This window comes from Aulostomus chinensis, chromosome 15, assembly GCF_037954235.1.
Source record: "Aulostomus chinensis isolate RoL2024-O1b breed Wild chromosome 15, RoL_Achi_v1.0, whole genome shotgun sequence".
NCBI classification, from domain to species: Eukaryota; Metazoa; Chordata; class Actinopteri; order Syngnathiformes; family Aulostomidae; genus Aulostomus; species Aulostomus chinensis.
Window position 1 is genome coordinate 15,175,125 of NC_141334.1, and position 19,556 is coordinate 15,194,680.

The window sequence follows — 19,556 nt, forward strand, 5'->3', positions numbered from 1 at the left end:
CAGGCGAACATACTCACAGTGTACTTGGTTATACAAGATGCTTGAGAAAGAACCGCTGCTGATATGTAAATACTGTGAACACTGTTGCAACATAATCTTAAAACGCTGATTGTAGATTCAGAATAATTTATGTCTTTTTGATTATCTTTCTATAGATTAATTTTTTGGCGCGTGACTTGCATTCGCAGGCGCCGTATATATCATATTGACGGTAAAATCCTAATTTACGGTGAATTCATCACAACTGTCAGCCTAAATCCCAACATGGAAAAATGAAATATGCAGCATCATTAAGGTTTTTCTTTGCTGGCAGACACGTCAACTTTACCAGGTCAGTGAAGTAGGACGGTCGCTCCAAAAAAGAGGACAACAGAGGATAATTTTAGTGCACCTCTATTTCTGTCTTGAATTGAAATCTATTTTGCCTGTCACCTTTTGTTTCTTTCTTGTCCTTTTGAATAAGATGTTCAGCAAACAGCCATATACAGCATATACATGGGATTCTAAATGGTACATATTGGATGGGGGGTGAGTGAGTGTGTTTGTGTGTGTGTGTGTGTGTGTATATGGGGGGGTGCTTCTTGGCCATCCCCTGGTTGACCCTTGTTCACCCCTGCTCTCTTGCTCCGCCCTGAATGAGTCCTCTCCAAAACATGTGTGCAGCTGTCAGCTGGCAAGCGTTTGTGTGAGTGTGTGTTGAGCACTCCTCAAATTAAATGGAAAAAAAAAAAGTTGCATGAATTTAAGAGATATTTCAAGACAGCTTTTTTTTTTTCTTCTCACAAAGCAGCATCAGCGTATATGCTTAATGGCGTATCGAATGACAGATGCATTACCGTGTCAGAATGTTTTCTGCTGTTCTTGTTTCCCAACTGCACATGAGCTTGCGGTTAAACACACTTGATATATTGTGTTGCAGTAGGTTTCCTTATTAGCTTGTTGTGTATGTTTGCTTCAATTGCTTCAGGTGTTTTTATAGCAGAAAACTGAGCGAGATCCAGTCTGTTTATTAGTCTGAGGTTGATAATGTCTCTGGTGACAACATCTGGTGGTCACATGAAAGAGTCATTGGCTCAGTCCATAGAGGGATGACTGCTTCCATTAACATCTCTATGTCCTTATTTATCTGGCTGTTTGTCCTAAAACACCAACACACCATTATTTATAAACTGTACACACCAAACTATACTCAAGAGTGTGTCTAAAGTGCTCAGTAACACAGTTTTTTTTCTTCCTCTTTTTCTTTTTTTTTTTAGCTGCGGCTCCAAAGTTAAAACCGATGAAGAATCCGTTGATAGTGGACGAGGGAAGCAAGCTCACAGTGAAATGTGAGGCTACGGGGAACCCTGTCCCCAGCTACAGATGGTTCAAAGATGGCAACGAGCTGAAGAGAAGCAAAGAAGTCCGAATAAAGAGCAACCAGTGAGTACAAATCACCCCAACAAATCAGAATCATTCCAAAGCACACGGTGCATTTGTCAAGGAACCTAATTCAAATGTCAGTTTCATTGATTTATGCATAACTCTAGCATTAGCAGTATTTTGCTTGAAAATGAAGTAAATAATAGTACTTTTTCAAGTACTGCTAACATGTATTTTGAGAACTGCATTCACAACTCCAAATCAGCTTGCATTCATTGTAATTGAAATCATGTAGCCAGTACATGATCCATGTTTTACACTAGGATGGTACAATGCATGTAAAAGAAGTTATTATACAATATATTATACAATATAAAGTTGTAAAAATGTTGAACACAATATTTATTTATGGCTTAAATTATGATACAGAGGTAAAAGATTAATAAACTGAAGTTTTCTTGATTAGAATCCGGGACAAGGCTTCTTATTACAGTACCACAGTTTGCCACAGGGGCAGATCACATCAGGACTGGCGGGACTGGATCCTGCTCTCTTATCTGATCTAATCTGTCTCAGTTGGGCTAATGATAATGTCATTAAAACGACTGACGCAAGAGAACATCTGAAAAATATCAAAATGTGGGGAGAATCAACCTGCTTTTATCATGTAAATTACCCCTTTTTAGACTGGCCTGCTATTGAAAGAAAAATACCCAACAGCACGAAAGAGCCTTCAATGACAGTATAATTGTGAAACATCGCACTGATGTAAGAATATTGACAAGGGGTGATGAAACCAAGAGCCCCTTTTACAACACCCAAGGTAGTTGTAACACTTGGTCCTATGCTCTCTGATTGTAAGCAGTTTTTCGCTCTCTGATTCGGCCCAGAGTAAGAGATTCTGTCGTGCTGCTGCTTGTCCTGCTGCCTGCCTCCCTGTCCCCCTGTCCCCCATGTTTCCACTTGTTGTGTTTCCATGTTACTTCCTCCCTGCCCTGATTCCCCTGACTCAGCTGTGCTGGTGTTGTCTCCCACAGGAAAAACTCTAGAGTCCAGATCAGCAGAGCGAAACTGGAGGATTCTGGGAATTACACATGTGTGGTGGAGAACTCGCTGGGAAAGGGCAACTCCACTGGCACTGTTAACGTCCAAAGCAGTGAGTACTAAGCAACACAGATGTACTGGCATTGTTGTTGTTGTTACGACTGTTCTCCTGCCAATTGAAAGATCCAAAGGAGCCATCACAAACAGGCATGCAACAATGGTAACACGCATGAAGAACAACTGTCCACACATGTGGCTGTTGCTCATTTAGCAATGGAACAGTGTGTTGAATATGAATTCAGTGTACGGCCCGCGCTCTTAATTTGTCATTCAGTTGAGTGAGTCTGCTGGCAATTTGACTTCCAACAAAACTACAGATTCTTTGACCGTCACTAGAACTCAACAATGGCAGCACACTGAGTATAACATCTAAAACGGAGCTCAACAGAATACAAAAGTTGTAAAAGGAAAAAAAAGTGTCTTGTGGTGTGTGAGCATTGCTGAGTTTTGCAAAGTAGTGTAGCTGCTGAAAGAGGTTTGATAACAGCTGCTTCCATTTGGTGGGGTGGTGAGTTTGTGTTTGTTCCAAGCAGTGTGCGCGTGTGTGTATGTGTTACTGCTGTGGGTAGCTTGTTGTCTGTGTGGAGGAAGCCAGTATAAAAAAAAAATATAAGGACCTTACAGAGCAGATACAATTCATGTACCTGTGCTTTTGCCTCTTTTCAAGCAAGGACTTGATGTTATCTGGTGTTGGGCTGTCAAAGAATGACGCGGCAGGTTGTCTGGCACACATGAGTCAGAATGATGTGTTTGAGGAACTGCAACTTCCTGCTGGCACCTGGAGTTCACCTGGGTGCTCTTTTAGAAGACTGCTGAAAAATATCTCAAGAATTTGATACTTTTGATATTCTAATTGAACATGTATATTTGTGCTATTGCAGGTGGTTAACATATGGGCTGCTTCAGAATTTTTTTTTTTTTAGAGAAGGAATTATTTGAAAACAAATGAGCTTGCCAATAAATCCATACATTTGCATGTTGTCGATGTGAGAAAAAGTTGAATTATTGTGTGATTCCAATTAAAACTGTATTTTAAAAATACGTGTACACCTGTGAGTCTGACTGAAATGGTACTTTTCAAAGTCAGACTAAATACCAACATAATGCAGTTGGGGATCGAAATACCTTGGCTTGTATAGACTTAAATCAACCTCAAATGGACTTCATCTAGCCTGCATGCATGTTTGATAGGTCCTGCTTACATGTTTAAGTCATGCAGCGAATAGTCAAGCAGGGTATATCTTGCAAATGAAGGCGAAAACAACAAACTTTATGCTATTGTCCATTTCTCTTTATCAGCCTTTGCTGTTATTTATGTCTGACATGCGTCAGGCACGCTGCAGGTTTGCCTCTTTGTTATGTGACGACAAAAGGTGAACCGAAAGAAAGAACGATTACAACTGGCTGAAAGGGGGTGTTCCGCCACCTACTGTTACAGTAGCAGACATACTTCGGTGAATAAATCGAGTCTTCCCTGTACAAGTATAGTGGGACGTGATATGTAAACACACTGAATGCTTCACATCACTGGCCTTGAAGGCAAGATGATTTTTGTAGACATCCTGCACTGGTATGTGAGGTGTAGCTCGCTGGTGAGGAAAAGGGAGGCACAGGAGTTTAGCCATCATTCAGTGTCCTTGTATTCACTTTCAAGCACTATAATCACTCCCCCTTCTCCCTTTACATTTGTCAAAGCCACCTTTCAGCACTGTTGTTTACAGTTAGCAGGCTAAACTGAGCTACATTATTAGAGTAGCAGCTCCTTTCAGATAAAGGGCCCATTGTGTTTGAAAACACAGGGATTCTCAATGGTTCCAACATGCAAGTTTGATTGCCAGCAAACAATTGTGCAGGGGAGAAGTCATCCATCTTGTGTTTAAATGGGACTACACATTCAGTTTGGTTTTATAGCCAGATCGAGTGACTTATACCAAACCCTTGCAATGACACTTGGATTTATTGCAGGGAAATGTTATAAATCTTTCTACTCATGCAATATTTAAAGTGCCAGTGACGCAAGATTCCACGCTGAATGTCCCATGTATGAAAAATTAATTTGATGAACTGTAATCAAAGAGAAACAATGATGTTTAATTGCAATTATATGAACTAGGTCAAATTGTGCTGCACATCCTGCAAAGGTCAGGGGAATCCCTGGTGGTAGCACCTGTTTGCCTGAGCGTAATGAAGGCTCATGAACATGTGACTCGTGGCCCTTGAAGCTCGATATAATCAGAGCGAGAAAAAGTGCAGCTAATGCAACATTATCAAAGTAGATATAATATTACAAGGCAATGAACAAGTGGGCCGAGTGGCACAGTAGCCAGGATGGATAAAACAGGAGAGAACAATGATACGGTGCACTAGATTAGTGTTTTGAGTTACAGCACGTTTTCCAAGTAATACATGATATGCCTACATCTGGTGCAAAATATGAGTTAGTCTGGACAAATACAGCGTTAGTTGTTAAAACTCATTTATGTATGTCTGCATATCGCCTTAATCCTAAACACACTGATACAATTGTGTGTGTGTGTGTGTGTGTGTGTGTGTGTGTGTGTGTGTGTGTGTGTGTGTGTTTCTATACGTGCGTCTGTCTGTCAGCATTTCCCGTAATCTTCATATTCAAACAATGGCATCACTCTTTGTCCTATCACATACCACGATCACCAGATGTCTGTCTTTGTGTGTTTATGTTTGTGTATGTGTGAATATGTTTGTTGGCTCTTCAATAAAAAAAGAAAAAGTTGTGTTACGACAGTGCAGCTAGTTCCGTCATGCTTGAGGGGAGAAGGCAAGACAGGGCGAATCTGGGGTGGTATGTCCATAGGCAGGTGAGGGCCTCACTGAGAATATATATTCGTCAATAAAAGGAAATGGCAGCAAACAGCGCCTGGTGCCATGATTATAATCACTGATGAAAGCAGATGTTTGTGTTTGCAGAGAATGTGACAATGTAAGGCTGTCTTTTCTCTAGAATGGTGGATTTATAATCATCAGTTTGAACCAAATGCGCCTGATTTTTAAAAAAAATTTTTAGACAAAGATCCGTGCCTCATCCTAAGGTCATAAGAGATATGGCTATTGTGTTCCAGGGCTGCAGTGCTTGACTGCTGCAGTATGTTGCAGAAGCAGCATGTAGCCGCAGTATTATCTGTGTATGTGTGCCTTCTCGAGAGGGAGTGCGAGGGGAGGGGGTGCACATGTAGATGGACGGAGGGAGCAAAAGAAGAAGAGAGCGTGGATAAAGGGGGGAAAAATACAAAATGAGGGAATGCATGACAGAAAGCAGACAAAGACATACAGTAGAGGGGGAGAAGCGGATACAGTTAGAGGGAAGGGAGACAGACGGCGAGAGTGTGAGAAAAGTACGAAGAGGAGGAAGACAAGAGCTTGCTGTGTTGCAGAGGAGTGTTTCACACCCATTTTAGAATACAGTTAGCACTTGCAAGCTTTGTCCAAATCACCTTCATACTGTATCTGACGTTTATAAAAAGGTGCTAGATTATTGTCTCTTTACCTCCTCCAAGATGGTTTCATCAGTTTATTTGCAACCGGATGAATTTTAGTATAAAATTTCAGATTTGTTAAACATAGAGGAAGCTGTCTGCTTCCGCCTGTGCTGTACCACCGTGTGTATGCATGCTAACACAGTTTGACCCCACTGTCAATGTGAAGCCTCCGAGGACAGTGCGATCATCAGAAATATTGGCTTTCATCCTAAACTGAACAGAGGAAGTGAGATGTAATGATGAAACAGCAGATTAGAAACACATCAGTTTAACTCCCACTGTAATATCCACTGTAGCACATGGCTGTGCCCTCCTGCTTGCCTGCTGTCTGCTCTGATGGGGGCAGACGCTGGGATAGCATCACTCAGCTCCACCACATGGTGAATTCAGGCCACCACAACGCAGCTCTCTCACACTTCTGCATCAAGCCAGTTGGAGGATTTAAAGGTAGACCCCTTCATTCATTTTTAAATATTACTAAATTATATCGTTGCTTTGTATGTGGTTTTGTGTGTGTGATCGGGACATGTAATATATAGCAAACATTGTTCAAACAAGTTTAAACACAGGTAATTTGGGTGAGTGCATAGCATCAGCGTCTTGATTTCATTTATCAAGTACTTTTGACATTCAGCCCCAAGGTGTAACTATACATCCCTAGACTTGATTAGCTAGGTATTTTACTTTGACATGAAAAGACTATGAAGAATGTAAGGATCACTACAAATACCTTGATTGATAATATGCAGAGGCAGCACAGTGGTGCAGTGGTTAGCACTGTCACCTCACAGCAAGAAGGTTCCGGGTTTGAGCCCCGGCTCGGGCCCTGCTCAAGCACGGGGTCGTTCTGTGTGGAGTCTGCATGTTCTCCCTGTTCCTGTGTGGGTTCTCTCTGGTACTCCAGCTTCCTCCCACAGTCCAAAGACATGCAAGTCGGGACGAGGCTGACTGATACTCTAAATTGACCGTAGGTGTGACTGTGAGTGTGAATGGTTGTCTGTCTCTATGTGTTGGCCCTGTGATGGACTGGTGACCTGTCCAGGGTGAACCCCGCCTCTCACCTGAAGGCTGCTGGGATAGGCTCCAGCCCACCCACGACCCTTAACAGGATAAGTGGTAAAAAAATGGATGGATGGATGGATGGATAATGTGCAGTAATAGCTGGTCATTACCTCAACTCATCTCAATATTTGTGCACTGCAGACCTCTAGAATGCTGTGCCACATTGTTGAGCTTTATCTGCAATTTGCCTTTGGCAGGGAAAAAACTCACCAGCATGTTCAAAGTAAACCTAAACCTTAAGTGAACCCCTTGTGCGTTTTGAAACATGCAGCATAATGTGGCGCTATGCCAGCAATGCCGTTTGCCAATAGCATTGACTGATTGGGCCTGAGTGGAGCTTTTTACACATGTCTCGTTGTTTGACCAGTAGAGGAGAAAGGCTCACTGTCATCTGATTAACTGCCAGTTACTGCGTAATCATTCAGCACAGATGGTTGGATGTTCTGCTGAGTTAGATGTTTCACTCGCTTGTTATCACTGTTTCTGCCTTGAGACAAATTTAACAGCCTCTTCTCCTCTTTCGCTGTATTTGAGCTGCTCTGGAGCTCTTAAACATGGGCCTCATTTTTTCTGGATCCACAAGAATGCCCTCTGTTTTTTTATGTTTACATTTTGCCAGGCTTCTCATTGTGTTGCATGTGTATTTGTGTCTCCAAATATTTTTTTGAGGTTTCTGTAACAGTCACTCCTGTTTCCAGGGTGGTGTTTTCAGCTTATGCCCAACCCCCAATGTAGAACTAGGGGCCATTTGTTGTCCATGTGGTCTGACCTCTACCCTGTAATCAGTCTGGCATGGTAAGACCTGCTGGCCTTCTGCAAAATGGTGTAGTATATCATCGACTGTTTTCTATAAGGCCAGTGTGAAGGAACAACGCTAGTCAGGTTTGTTGGGCTCCACGTGGCTTCAGATTAAGGCCTCCCATTATCCTACAGGCTGCTGTGTTGTGATAAGCGCTTGCGAGTCAGCCATGTGTCTACAGGCTGCAGGTCACATCCTTGGGGGGTGCTGTGCACAGCTCCACTGAGAGAGTGTGTGAGCGTCCAGGAATGTGTTGATGGAAATCACAGCTGAACATATGATTGCTCCAACCTCAGCAGTCATGCTGGGGCCCACCAGCAACAATTTCACGCATGTACGCATGCAGGCCCACACACACCACACACACACACACACAAATATACATACCTTTACATGTTTTCACTCACCATCGTGAAGCCAAACACAGTGACCCCTGTCAAAAACTAATGCTCAACAAAAAATGACCTCATAACTATTAGAAGGACAAAACAACTCGAGCATCTCAGCAGCATCATGATGTAATCAGTGTGTTGAGATGGAGAGGAGCATTCTCCACATAAGGAAACAGACTTTTGGTAGATACCAAATCACGTGTTTCATGGACTATACTAAGGCCCTTAGCATTAATCAGTTCAAGAAATCAAGGAATTGATCACTTAAAAAAAAAATGCAGATCTCAAAAGACAATTTAAAATAAATCTTCTAAATTGCCTTGAAATTGTGAGTTTTCTCAACTTTTCTTTTTCTCAAATTTAGTAAGGCACCTGTTTTGTGTGGGCCTATTGCCACATTTTAATTTGTTTAGTCCCTTGTGTTCTATGTTCATGCTGACGTGAAAGTAAATGAAAAGATTGTGTACAGTTATGTGTCAGTAACATTGCAGCTGATAAAGAAAAAAAAATTGAGGAGCTTTTGAAAGAAATCTAGTTACATCAATGGTAATAAACATGAGTCATACCATGAAAAAAAAAACTTCCAGTAAGTCTTCTGCGTCCTATTCAAGTGAAACATTACAGTAACTTTGAACTAGATAAACAACAACTTCCTTTGCTCCCTCTGTGTCTCTCCTTGGTCTACATCATAAAAACAAAACTTACTCACCCTTGCTACGTAAGCAGCAAGATAAACTCATCTCTATTGATGCTAGAGGATGTTAGTTGGCTGAACATTGAGTCTTCTGCTGACTGGTGTTGGTAAGCAGCAATAGCCATGTTTGAGCTGTACAGGCCTTCACATCTGCCAAGCGTTCTGTATTTACAGGCCACTGGAGAGCTGCTTGTCAGGTCCTGTGAATCAAGCCGCCGTGTTATTAGTCATGCCCACTTTTTCAAAGGTATCTTCAGTCCAGGGGTCTGGACAGGCATTCCTCTGAGGTGGCTGTCTGATTGCACCGATACCTTAGGTCTCGTCCGCTGACATGTTTGACCACAAAATCAGGATCTAGTCCAGGCTCTGTGGAGCAAATGGGATGTTGTAATCTTCAACACACACACACACACTCACAAGCACGCGCGCGCACACACACACACACACACACACAGGACAAAACACGTTGTTTTGAAATGCTGCTGAATGTGTGCCATTTCAAGGAGTAGACCTTGCTCTTGCCCAACTAACTGTCTGTAGTTTTACCAGATCCAACCAAATGCTCAATTCTGCATGATAATCATAACAGCTTCTAGGCATGTTTGTTAAAGATCTTCTGCCAGAGATATACCAAAAAAAAACAAAACTGGATCTTTGATGCTCTGACTTATGAAAGAATAAAAACCATGTTTATGTGCATGCCTGCATTCCACTGTACATTAGGGGGTGGAACAATATATAGATACTGCATTATACTGCATTACTACCCCTTGATATATAATATTGATGGACTGGCCACAGATCTTTTGTTGTAACTGTAATATAATATTGTTAAGTGATTGCTGCATCGCCCTGTGGACAAGTTGTTTATTGTACGCTTGTGTTAAAAAGGGACTGAGCTGAAATTCAGCAATTTGTGAAATGACTTGAAACCTACATTACTGTGAGACAGTAAATTGTCCTGTTTTTGCCTTCTGAGGGATATTCTTCTTCTTCAGTTACACACATGTCCTGACGCAGAGCGGACGAATTGTCTTGCAATATGTTGATGCTGTAGCGTCATATTATCATTATTTTTACCGCTGGTATCAAGTGACGAATCACCAGCCCTCATGTACATACATGTAATCACATAGAAAAATCAAACAAGCAACACGTAAAACAAAGTAGTTCAAAGTTTTAATTATTTAATATTTGGCGATATTTGAGCAGCTGCCCAACTCTTCACAGAGAACTCTGTCAAACTACTTTCACAGTCCATGCCAAAATCCTATCATCTGAAGAAAGATTGTTTGTAATCCTGTCTGACATTATCCTACCTCATGACAGCTGCGCCGTGTCAGAGTTTAGACGTTTTGAAGTGCGCCCACTATAATGTTCTCGAAGCAGTCACAAGATTGTCACTTCACCCACACTGCATTTATTTTTGTTTGTCATTGGGACCTTTCTGTATTAGTGGGCAGCATCCGGCACACTGGGAACTTCCAGAGTAAATTCATGAGTTTACTCTGGAACAGATGAGCAGATGAACACTCACAACAGCATAAGCCCACGTCATGTAGCGCCAATGAGCCATCACGGCATGTGACATTAAATGGGTTTATATTAACACTTGAGCCTTGAAATTTTAAATAAAAAGATAATGTAGCAAACAAAAATAGTCGTTCAGGATTTACATCAAGAAACTTGGTATGATACGTTGACAGAAATATCTATGAGACTCAGAAACACAAGAACAAAGTGCTACTCACATTCCCTATAATCCCCACAAGACAAGTTACACCTCCACACCTTTGCTTTTGGCATCTAGATGTAGATTTTTTTTTTTCATATGGAATTAAGCCAAAGTATGTTTGCTCAAATTTGATTTAATATCACTTTATATGTATAACTGTGGCAAAATCTGCTGCCACAATCAGACATGTTCTTAACGAAAGGGTATACATCTTCAGAAGCCTGCAGAATCTTGATGAGAAGCTCTTAACCGTCTGAAGTGACTGTTACTGAAGACCAAGTAGGAATGACGGAGGGCACACAACATAAATCAAAAAAATGTGTTTGCTTTTTGACCAAAGCTATGCATGGATTTGCTGCGTTACGTACGTGATAATAGGTTAAATGGCAGGCAGCTGCTGAATTGTACCACGGTTAAACTCAGAATCAGAGAAAGGTAGTAAAAAGATATTAAGCGAAATGACTTAGAGAAGTTTCCCAAAGTATAGTCGTGATTTTGCTTGCGTTCTTAATTCCCCTTAATCCTGTCAAGCCAATGTGATAAGTGGGGACCCTCAATAAAATCGTTGCAAAAACAACAAAGTTATTGAAAATCAAAACACATCTATCTTCTTGGGATATCCACTAATCTCACTGTGTTATGTGGGACAGTTAAGCCCTCAGTGTGAATGAGTGAGGATATTGCTATGTGTGTGGAAGGAAGCAGCTGTTACACTTGAAAAGCTGAGTGATGTGAGCAGGAGGTGACATGAGGTTCTGCTGTGTGCGGGGCTTTGTTAACTCTTCCTGGGCCAGAGACAAAACTTAATTTAATAGCTGGATAAAAGATTCCCCCTTCAGCCCTCTCAGCTGTCCTGGTGGTCTTTCCCCTGATGGTGACCCTAACTGAGGGTGACTGTGCAGGATTCCTTTGAAACTTTCCAACTAGTAACTAGCTAGTGTTTGCTAATGCTTTCAAAGCAGCAAAGACATCACCTAAAAATTATTCATTGCGTCATAAAGGCATGTTTGTTCCACGTCAGTTATAATTTGCAGTTTCTAAGAAGTAAGTATTGTTCGCTCAGATCAAACAAAACCCCTACTCCTCCCATTACTTTGCATTTTTCACAATAGTTCATGAGCAATCCTGGGTTTCTTTGCACTTTTCAAAGTTATCGTTGAGCGCACGAGGAACATATACTTACCATTCCATCGCCTTAAGCTAAGGAGCACAGTACTATAGTTTGGTCGTCACAGCTGTCTCTCATCTTAAACCTCCCATTACTCCATGCTGCTTCCTTTTGTTGGTGATTTAGCAAATACATCATGTCTGTTGGGGGTGACTCAGTTCTTCCTGTGGCATTCTGAATGAGTAGCTAGTAAGGTGTTGCCACCAGCAATGTGGAGGCCATTTCCCCCTCATGAGTGTGTAGGTGCCAACTGTGGACGGAACAAACGTCGCTTTAATCACAGATACACTCCGAGTGAACTCATCTTTTAGTATACAGAGACCAAGCAGCCTGGTAAAACAGCAGTGCTGGCTCACCAGGACATACAGCGAGTGTAGGTGGTGTGTGTATATGAGTGAAGGAGTGCTGCAGCATGCGCACGCACACACACACACACAGAAATACACACACGTAAGCAGACTATGTGTTAGCTGGATTTCAGGGGAAACAAGAGGGGAAAACCTTTAGTCCTAGCAGCTGGCCACTCACTGTGGAGCGCAAGACCCAAATAAGGAGCTGTGGTATACGTCTTCTGTTTCTGGTACAAGGTTCCAAAGTCTGCCCTTCCTCCGAAATGAGAGCCAGCTGTTGAAGATGATGGACGATGAAGACATGATACCTCCCAAGTGATTTTATTATCTAGTTTACAGTGTGTTAGTGGTATAATATTTTTGATATCTTTGGCAATATGGTCATTTACAACATTTAAGTGTCATTTTTTAATGGATCTACAAAACACACTGATCCAAAGAATGACTTGTTAAATTGAGAACATGTGTTTCAACATCTGGTCTAAGAACCTGTCTCCTCTTTGTCTTTCCCAAACAGCCAACTCTTGATGTTAACTTAACTTTGTAAGAAAAAGTGTTCCCTGATGATATTTTTTTATTTCAAGCAAGACATGATTTAGATAATTTGTCAGGTGTTTATGGATTATCTTTCAAACTGTTTTGGTGGGATGATTACAACTAAATTTGAGTAGCTGCTTAACTGGAAAGAAGTGATGACGAAATATGACATATTTTTTTTCTGTATGAACATGAATCTTTCAATAGCAACAGTTGTATCATTATGCTAACAAATGCATGTATTCTATGCCCTGTGATTCTTCTCTTTACAGTAGCAAAATATTTAACTGGAACTGCAATATAAGCGTTCTCTCTTACTCAATTTATCTGAATTAAAGGGCAGATGTTACGTTGTTTGTGGCTGAGCTGGTTGAGCAGAAATGTTGTCCTAACACACTGGCTGTTTGGGAAATTCTCTTATTTCATCCTGTTTACAGGCAGACAAGAAGATAGATTCTCTCCTCTGTTTGTGCATGAGGGAGGTGAGACCCTCAGAAACCCGCTGATCGCTAGTTAGCTTAGCGTAATGAACAGTAATAGATGGGAAGTGTTAGCATACCTCTTTCAAAAGTGCAATATTAGAACAAGAGTTGTAGAAAACATTTGCTATGTAATAACAATTTGAATTTATGAGGGGCTATTTTTAGCATCATTTAGCCCAAGCTACTTTCATGTGCAGTGATTTGATGCAGTACCTTAAAACTTCAGCCAGTAAAACAAAAGAAAAGCAACTGCCTCGACTAATCATTGCCGACTTAGGAGAGGATGAGGAGGATATCTTAGATAAACCATGACTGTGAACCTGATCTGTTTGAACCAGAATGCACAGAGTAGGAACTACAGGTTTTGGAGGATGGGCTGGCAAGAAAGCAGTATGCTAACACTTTCTACTTAACCACTATTCACTGCTTAGCTAAACACCAGACAGCATTCACAGAGGAGAGAAGGTTGTCTATCTTGTTTTTTTGTCTCTGATGAGGCCAGCAAATAACGTTGGGTGAGTTTAGACTAAAGATGGCCCCAGTTTGAGTAAATATACATACCCCAGAGACATGTGGCAGAGTTTCTTTTTTTTAAAGTTGATTTCCTGACATGGATAACATGACAATGTCATTAAAGGCCCCTCTTAAATTTAGCCACACAAGGATGGTAAACAACAAGAGAGAGTGAGAAAATGAAAGCAGGGGGCATCCACAGACTCAAACCAAGGAAGGACCAGCAGCGTGAGCACAACAGTGAGAGAAGGGAACAGCCCTGTCTGGGACTGTACTGTGAAACACACCATGTGTCACACTGTTGCCAACTGCACACATTCTGGTGCCTGCCAGCGGCCATACCGGCACCCATTTCAGCACCCGTACCAGACCCTGCCCTGCCTAAGTGCACTTTGCTTCTTTGCAGTGCATGAGCAGCTGTTGTGCAATCACACACTGAGCAGCTCTTTGATTTCACTTCAGCGCTGAGATGATTGAGGCAGGCAAGACCAGGCATATCAGCTATGTGACTGAAAAATGGCAATAGGAGTCAAGAATATAAAAGTAGACACTAGTTTCTGGTGGTAGTGGTAGTCTTGTTGAGGAGTGGGTGGTAGATTAATGCTCCCGGGAGACTCCAGTTCACTTCTAAACAGTCGTTTTGTGTTGCCGTGTTTGAATTGTGGATCATTTTAATTGGATTAATTGTACTGAAATCCATAATGACATCTTTCATGTGTCGTTGCTACAGTAAACAATAATTTAATTCCTCTTTGAGCTTTTGACATAGAGTCTTGCTCATTTTTGATCTCTGTACAAAATGCTTGAAGACATAGATACAAGATATTGCCATTGGCTGGGTGTGCCTGTCTATGTTTACATGCAGAAGAAGGTGTGTGCTTGTTTTTCGTTGGCTTTTGCTTGCAGAGATATTATCCAACCATCTCAACTTACTCATGACTTGCTGCATCTTTCTTTCGTTTTTTCTTTCACTGCTGCTCCCTATTTGAGTTAAGCTTTTAATCTATGTCATTTGTTCTTTAATCAACAGAAGTAAACAGTACATTCTTCATACATGTAACAACAATTCTAGATACTCCATGGAGCATATTTGTGGTCCAGACATTCATCTTGCTTTATTATTGGTGTCATTTGTATTTGGCTTTGCTTTCTGAAGTACTTATCAGTGCCAAATCAGCTAAAAACCACAAACACATTGAGTTTTCTTCCATCTCCTATCATCTGTACCCCCACTTAGCATCCTCTTAGATCACATCATCAGTCTAAAGTTTACTATCGCAACACACCTCCATGTCTTTTGTGTCATATCCTTAATTGCTGTCTTACTTATTAATTATGTCAAAGTGTCTTTGCAGGAACTGCAGGCAAAATTGTTCATAATGCAGTCCACCACACAGCGAGAAGGTGTACCTTATGAATCAACCTCTATATAGAGATAAAAGATCCAGGTCTCAGCTGTAACAGGAGACGTGAGACATTCCCTGCCAAGAGTTGGAGAAAAGGGAGTTGGGGAGGGCAGGCAGAGGGTTTTTTTTTGTTTGTTTTTTTTTACATAAAACGGACCTGTGAAAAAGCACGTCTGGGTGGCAGAGCTATTACAGATACCACCGTCTTTATGTCTGCTGAAGAGTCTGTACTTAAGACAGTTATCTGTTATGATTTGGATCTTGATCGGATCCAAAAAAACAGTGAAAGTCTGGTGCCACCTGTTGAAACACTACCTCTCCTCTAACTTGTCGAACTTTTTTTTTTTTCATGCCTTTTAATATTTCTTTTAGATGATTTTTAGCTTTTGGATCCTAATGTTTCGCTACAGTACTATGTATCGCTGTCAGAGATGGATGCGGTCTGCCCGCTGTTCTCACTAACTGACATTCTCCCAAATAGGGTATACAGTTTATACTTTCTATCCTGATAACAGTGCTTTTAAGACTGAAGAGTCCAGATGGAACCGATCCACCACTGGTTGAAAAACTGCTTTGGCTTTTCCCCCTGCACAGAATGAGATTCTGTCTTGTGTTTTGAGATGGCTCTCTGCTCAATTGCCGTACAAAAGTGAAAGATCTTAAGCCAAGCTGCAGTAAATTATAAACATTTTTTCGTAAATTAAGTGGACATGTGTATAAGTCCGCACCATATACAGGCCAATTGAAAATGTTTTCATTACACCATTCAGCGTTTCGGGCTGAGTTGTGAGGTGCAGTGCAGGGCTAGGATTCAGTGCGAGCGCTTTTCTGTTTGCTGCATATGCACGGGGTGCCTCAAGAGGAAAAAAGTGTGCAATAGGGACCTCTCTTTTCATTTTTACGATTTTCCTAGAATCCTTTGGAGAGCGTGGAAAGACAGGCATGTTTATGAAGGTTTCCAGATGGTCCTGCTTGCACCCCCAGCTTTTCTTTTCAGTTCTTGGGCCATGAAGGATTAATCAAAGTCAGTGGTAAGGACTGATGGCTAAACACTGTGGCTCTTGCTAACCCAGAGGAAACCTCTCTTCAACTCCAACTAAGATTCAGCCCCTGGGCTACAGAAATGAGGAAAGTTGAAACCTGAGGTTAAAAACCAAGCAAACCTCGGTGAAAATAAGTGCAGATAAATGAACTCTGTCTGTAACTCTGTTTGGCAGAGCAGCTGATCTCCTGCTCGGGTTAAAGGAACGTGTGTGTCCTTTCATCCAGCCTGGAGAGCAGAGTCAACCGTAACAAATACACCTGAACTCTGGTCTCATGTACGAGGTGGGGGATTGACTGAAGAGAGACAGCAACATATGGCAACGTGAAGAAATCCACCAAAACAAATTGATACAAGTTGAGTGACTTACACTAAAATATGTATGGATTTTAGTAAATGGAGTTTGGTGTCAGTCTGGCATGACTCAAATTAGAACGCATGTGTTTTCAATTGAAGCGCAAGACGACAAGAATGATCAGACTAAGCTCCTTTATTTTTCATTTCTTCATTTGCCTTGCCTCTTGGGGATAAATGTAGATTAAAGTGCTGTCTTTGAAAGGAGTGTGACAAGCAATTTATTAAAAAAAAAAAAGTAGTCAGAACAAAACTGTTATTTTCCAAAATAAGACTGACTATTTTTGTTCATGCAGCCCACTGTTGTCCCTTTCCTTAATTATCACTTCAAACACTGATGGAAACAATCCTTCAGCTGACAGAACACACTGTAGCAGCTGGAACCGAAACGATCAAGTGACACAATTTATGCCTCGATTGGTTCGTAAAATAAATTCTTCAAATTACACTTTGGGTTTCTGGCAGTTCACCATTGGCATTGACATGTGTTACTGATACATGAAGGTACAGTGTTCTTTCTCTCATGCCCTGCTTCTTTATTAGACACGCGCAGAAACTTTGGCACCCTAACCCACCCAACCCCACCCACCCCCAACAGCTGCTCAATGATGAACATGTACAGCTTTCACTACACATGCTATTACAGCAACTGTCAACAGAAATTGCTGTGGTCAGTCACAACAGCCTTTCTGGCTGATTACAGATGAGCCCACTTCCGATCAGCCATTCCCATAATGCTTAAGGTCACAGTGCACCAATTTAATGTGTCATGAATTGTAGAATAAGACTGTCAGCCTCAGAACAACAAAATATGCAATGGAATTATTGAGGCAGTAGAGTCAGGGTGTCATCATAAGTCACAAATTTCAGTGCAGAAATGTGTTACCAAATGCAGGAGTTCTTAAAAGTCTGAGACAGTGGGCCACTGCTTTGACAAAGTATCAAATAAGGACATTACTCAGAGTTTGGTTTCAGGATGCCTGTATAGGATCAGTCTTATGTTATATGATCTCCATAGACAATCAACGGTTCAGCCAAACGAGCCGAATATTGCTGTTTTACATAACTTTAGAGTACAAATACACGAATCAGTCTGTCCTGAGTCATTTATTAATATCTAAGTCTTGGAAAGTAGGAGAAACAGTTGACTCCCCCCCCCCCACTACTGTATCTCATACTTATCTTTAACCAGATCACATACATTTGGTCTGTTCTACACGATGTCCTTTGATAATTAATATTCCTTCACCTCTGTTCACTGAACCTCCCTGAAACTGTCAGGACCCCCCCAGGGGAGGCCCGCCTCCTACTTTGAAAATCTCTGTTCTCACGTTATCTTGGCAGCTATATTTTAGCCACATATAAATGAGATGTTCTTCTGTTTATATGTGTATCTGTGACCGTGACAATAAATTGTTATGCCTTGTCATTAGTTTTCATCTCAAGTAAACAAGCCTGAGTAAACACTGTTTTGGCCTCAGAAAGCAAACAGTGTCCTTGTTTCATCGCAGGCTCTGCATGTGAGAAAAGGAGCTGTGGTGGCTTGTGGTTCAGACACTGCTAATTTTGTGGTTCCGGAGGGAGCTCTGTGGGACATCTTACCTCTTGCAATTCCTCCTTCGTCAGTAGAGAACGTTAACGTGACGAGACCCCTGAGTGTAAATATCAGGTGGTGAGAAATCAAATGAGTTGAGGTTGTAGGAAAAGGAACACCGAGCACATCTTTAAAGATCAGGGTTTTCTCTCCGCAGATGGCTTTCCAATGTATAGCAAAATAATTTTCAGCCAAAATCAGGGAAAAAAAATTGTTGCAGAGCATGGAGCTTATAAGGCAAGTTGTCCAATGAGAGTTCCTTTACCACATAGCATTAGCCTGTTGCAATTCAGCATTACTATAGCATCCTGTTACTTCTAAAGCGCTCAACCACACCAGGTGGATTTATCAACCCTGTAAATCCTACACTTTAAAATAATACATTAACATTTATATAAATGAATTACCCAGCATAAGAGTGCTGCATTTCTGTATCACATTCAAATCACAGAGCAAAATCAATGTAGTTGAGGGAAGATTGCCGTTTCAGTCACGTGATAAGAAAACAAACTTCCTGTAAACTTAGCATACAGTAAGGCAGCGCTATGCATAAGTATGATGTCCACTAGACAGTGTTGGATCTAATGGTGTGAGGTTTACGTTGGACTCAGTGGCTGCCACATCTCACAGAAACAATTTGGTGCTGACAGCTGCAATTTTAACTTTCTAAGTTTGTCTTGACTTATGGTTTGTTTACGACAACACATGCAGTAGTTTGATGAAGATGGAAAGCAGTAACTAACACTCGCCCATGTCTGGATTTTTTTTTTTTTTTTTTTTTTTTTTTTTACTGCTCTCGCTTTTTCCATACTTTTGTCAAGTTTAACAGGTTTATTATATAACCTGAAATGGGTGCACACATGTCCTTTACAAGAGATTGGTGCATCAGTTTATATCCCCTTGCCTCCAACTGTTTGAACCATGTTTCCAGTATTTATCAAAACTTTTCTTACAATGGCTGCTCACATTGGCCACTGGAGCCACAAATGTTCTAAATAGGAGCAATAGTGAATTGCTTATTCTTCACATCGTAGTGTTAATTGTTTCTAAAATATATTTGCAACACATGTCCAGGAAGTATTTTATGGCTTTGTTGACAGTACATCAACCATTATTTCTTTAGTCTAAGGTTGAAACAATAACTGAGAATACGTTTTAATGAAAAACACAACCTTTCATTGTGTAACAACAATGTGTCAGCTCCAGGAGGTCAATCAGAGGACACAAAGGAATAAGAGAGGACAGCAGATTAAAAGAGAATAGAACTGGGACACTTCCTGAGCCTTCCTGTGTCCTAGACTGGAAGTCTGCTGATGACTTAGGCCAATAAATATTCTCAAATGGATTGCTTTGCTAGTACTGGGACACGTGCCATAGTTTGAGTCACTGAAGGCCGGTGGCAGTAGCTAGTTCAGTCTTGACAAAATGATTTTGTGTTTTGAGAGATTCC

The 19,556-nt window shown here is 41.2% G+C and overlaps 1 protein-coding gene across 6 annotated transcripts in view; it reads left to right on the forward strand.

Moving 5' to 3' along the window:
- nrg2a (neuregulin 2a) overlaps positions 1-19,556 on the forward strand; it is a 78,157-nt gene that overhangs the window by 38,292 nt on the left and 20,309 nt on the right. For all 6 annotated transcript variants that reach the window (XM_086225636.1, XM_086225637.1, XM_086225632.1 and 3 more), the window contains 2 exons: positions 1,257-1,422; positions 2,400-2,518. In XM_086225636.1, the coding sequence (XP_086081762.1) occupies positions 1,257-1,422; positions 2,400-2,518 (285 nt within the window). The remainder of the gene's footprint in view (positions 1-1,256; positions 1,423-2,399; positions 2,519-19,556) is intronic.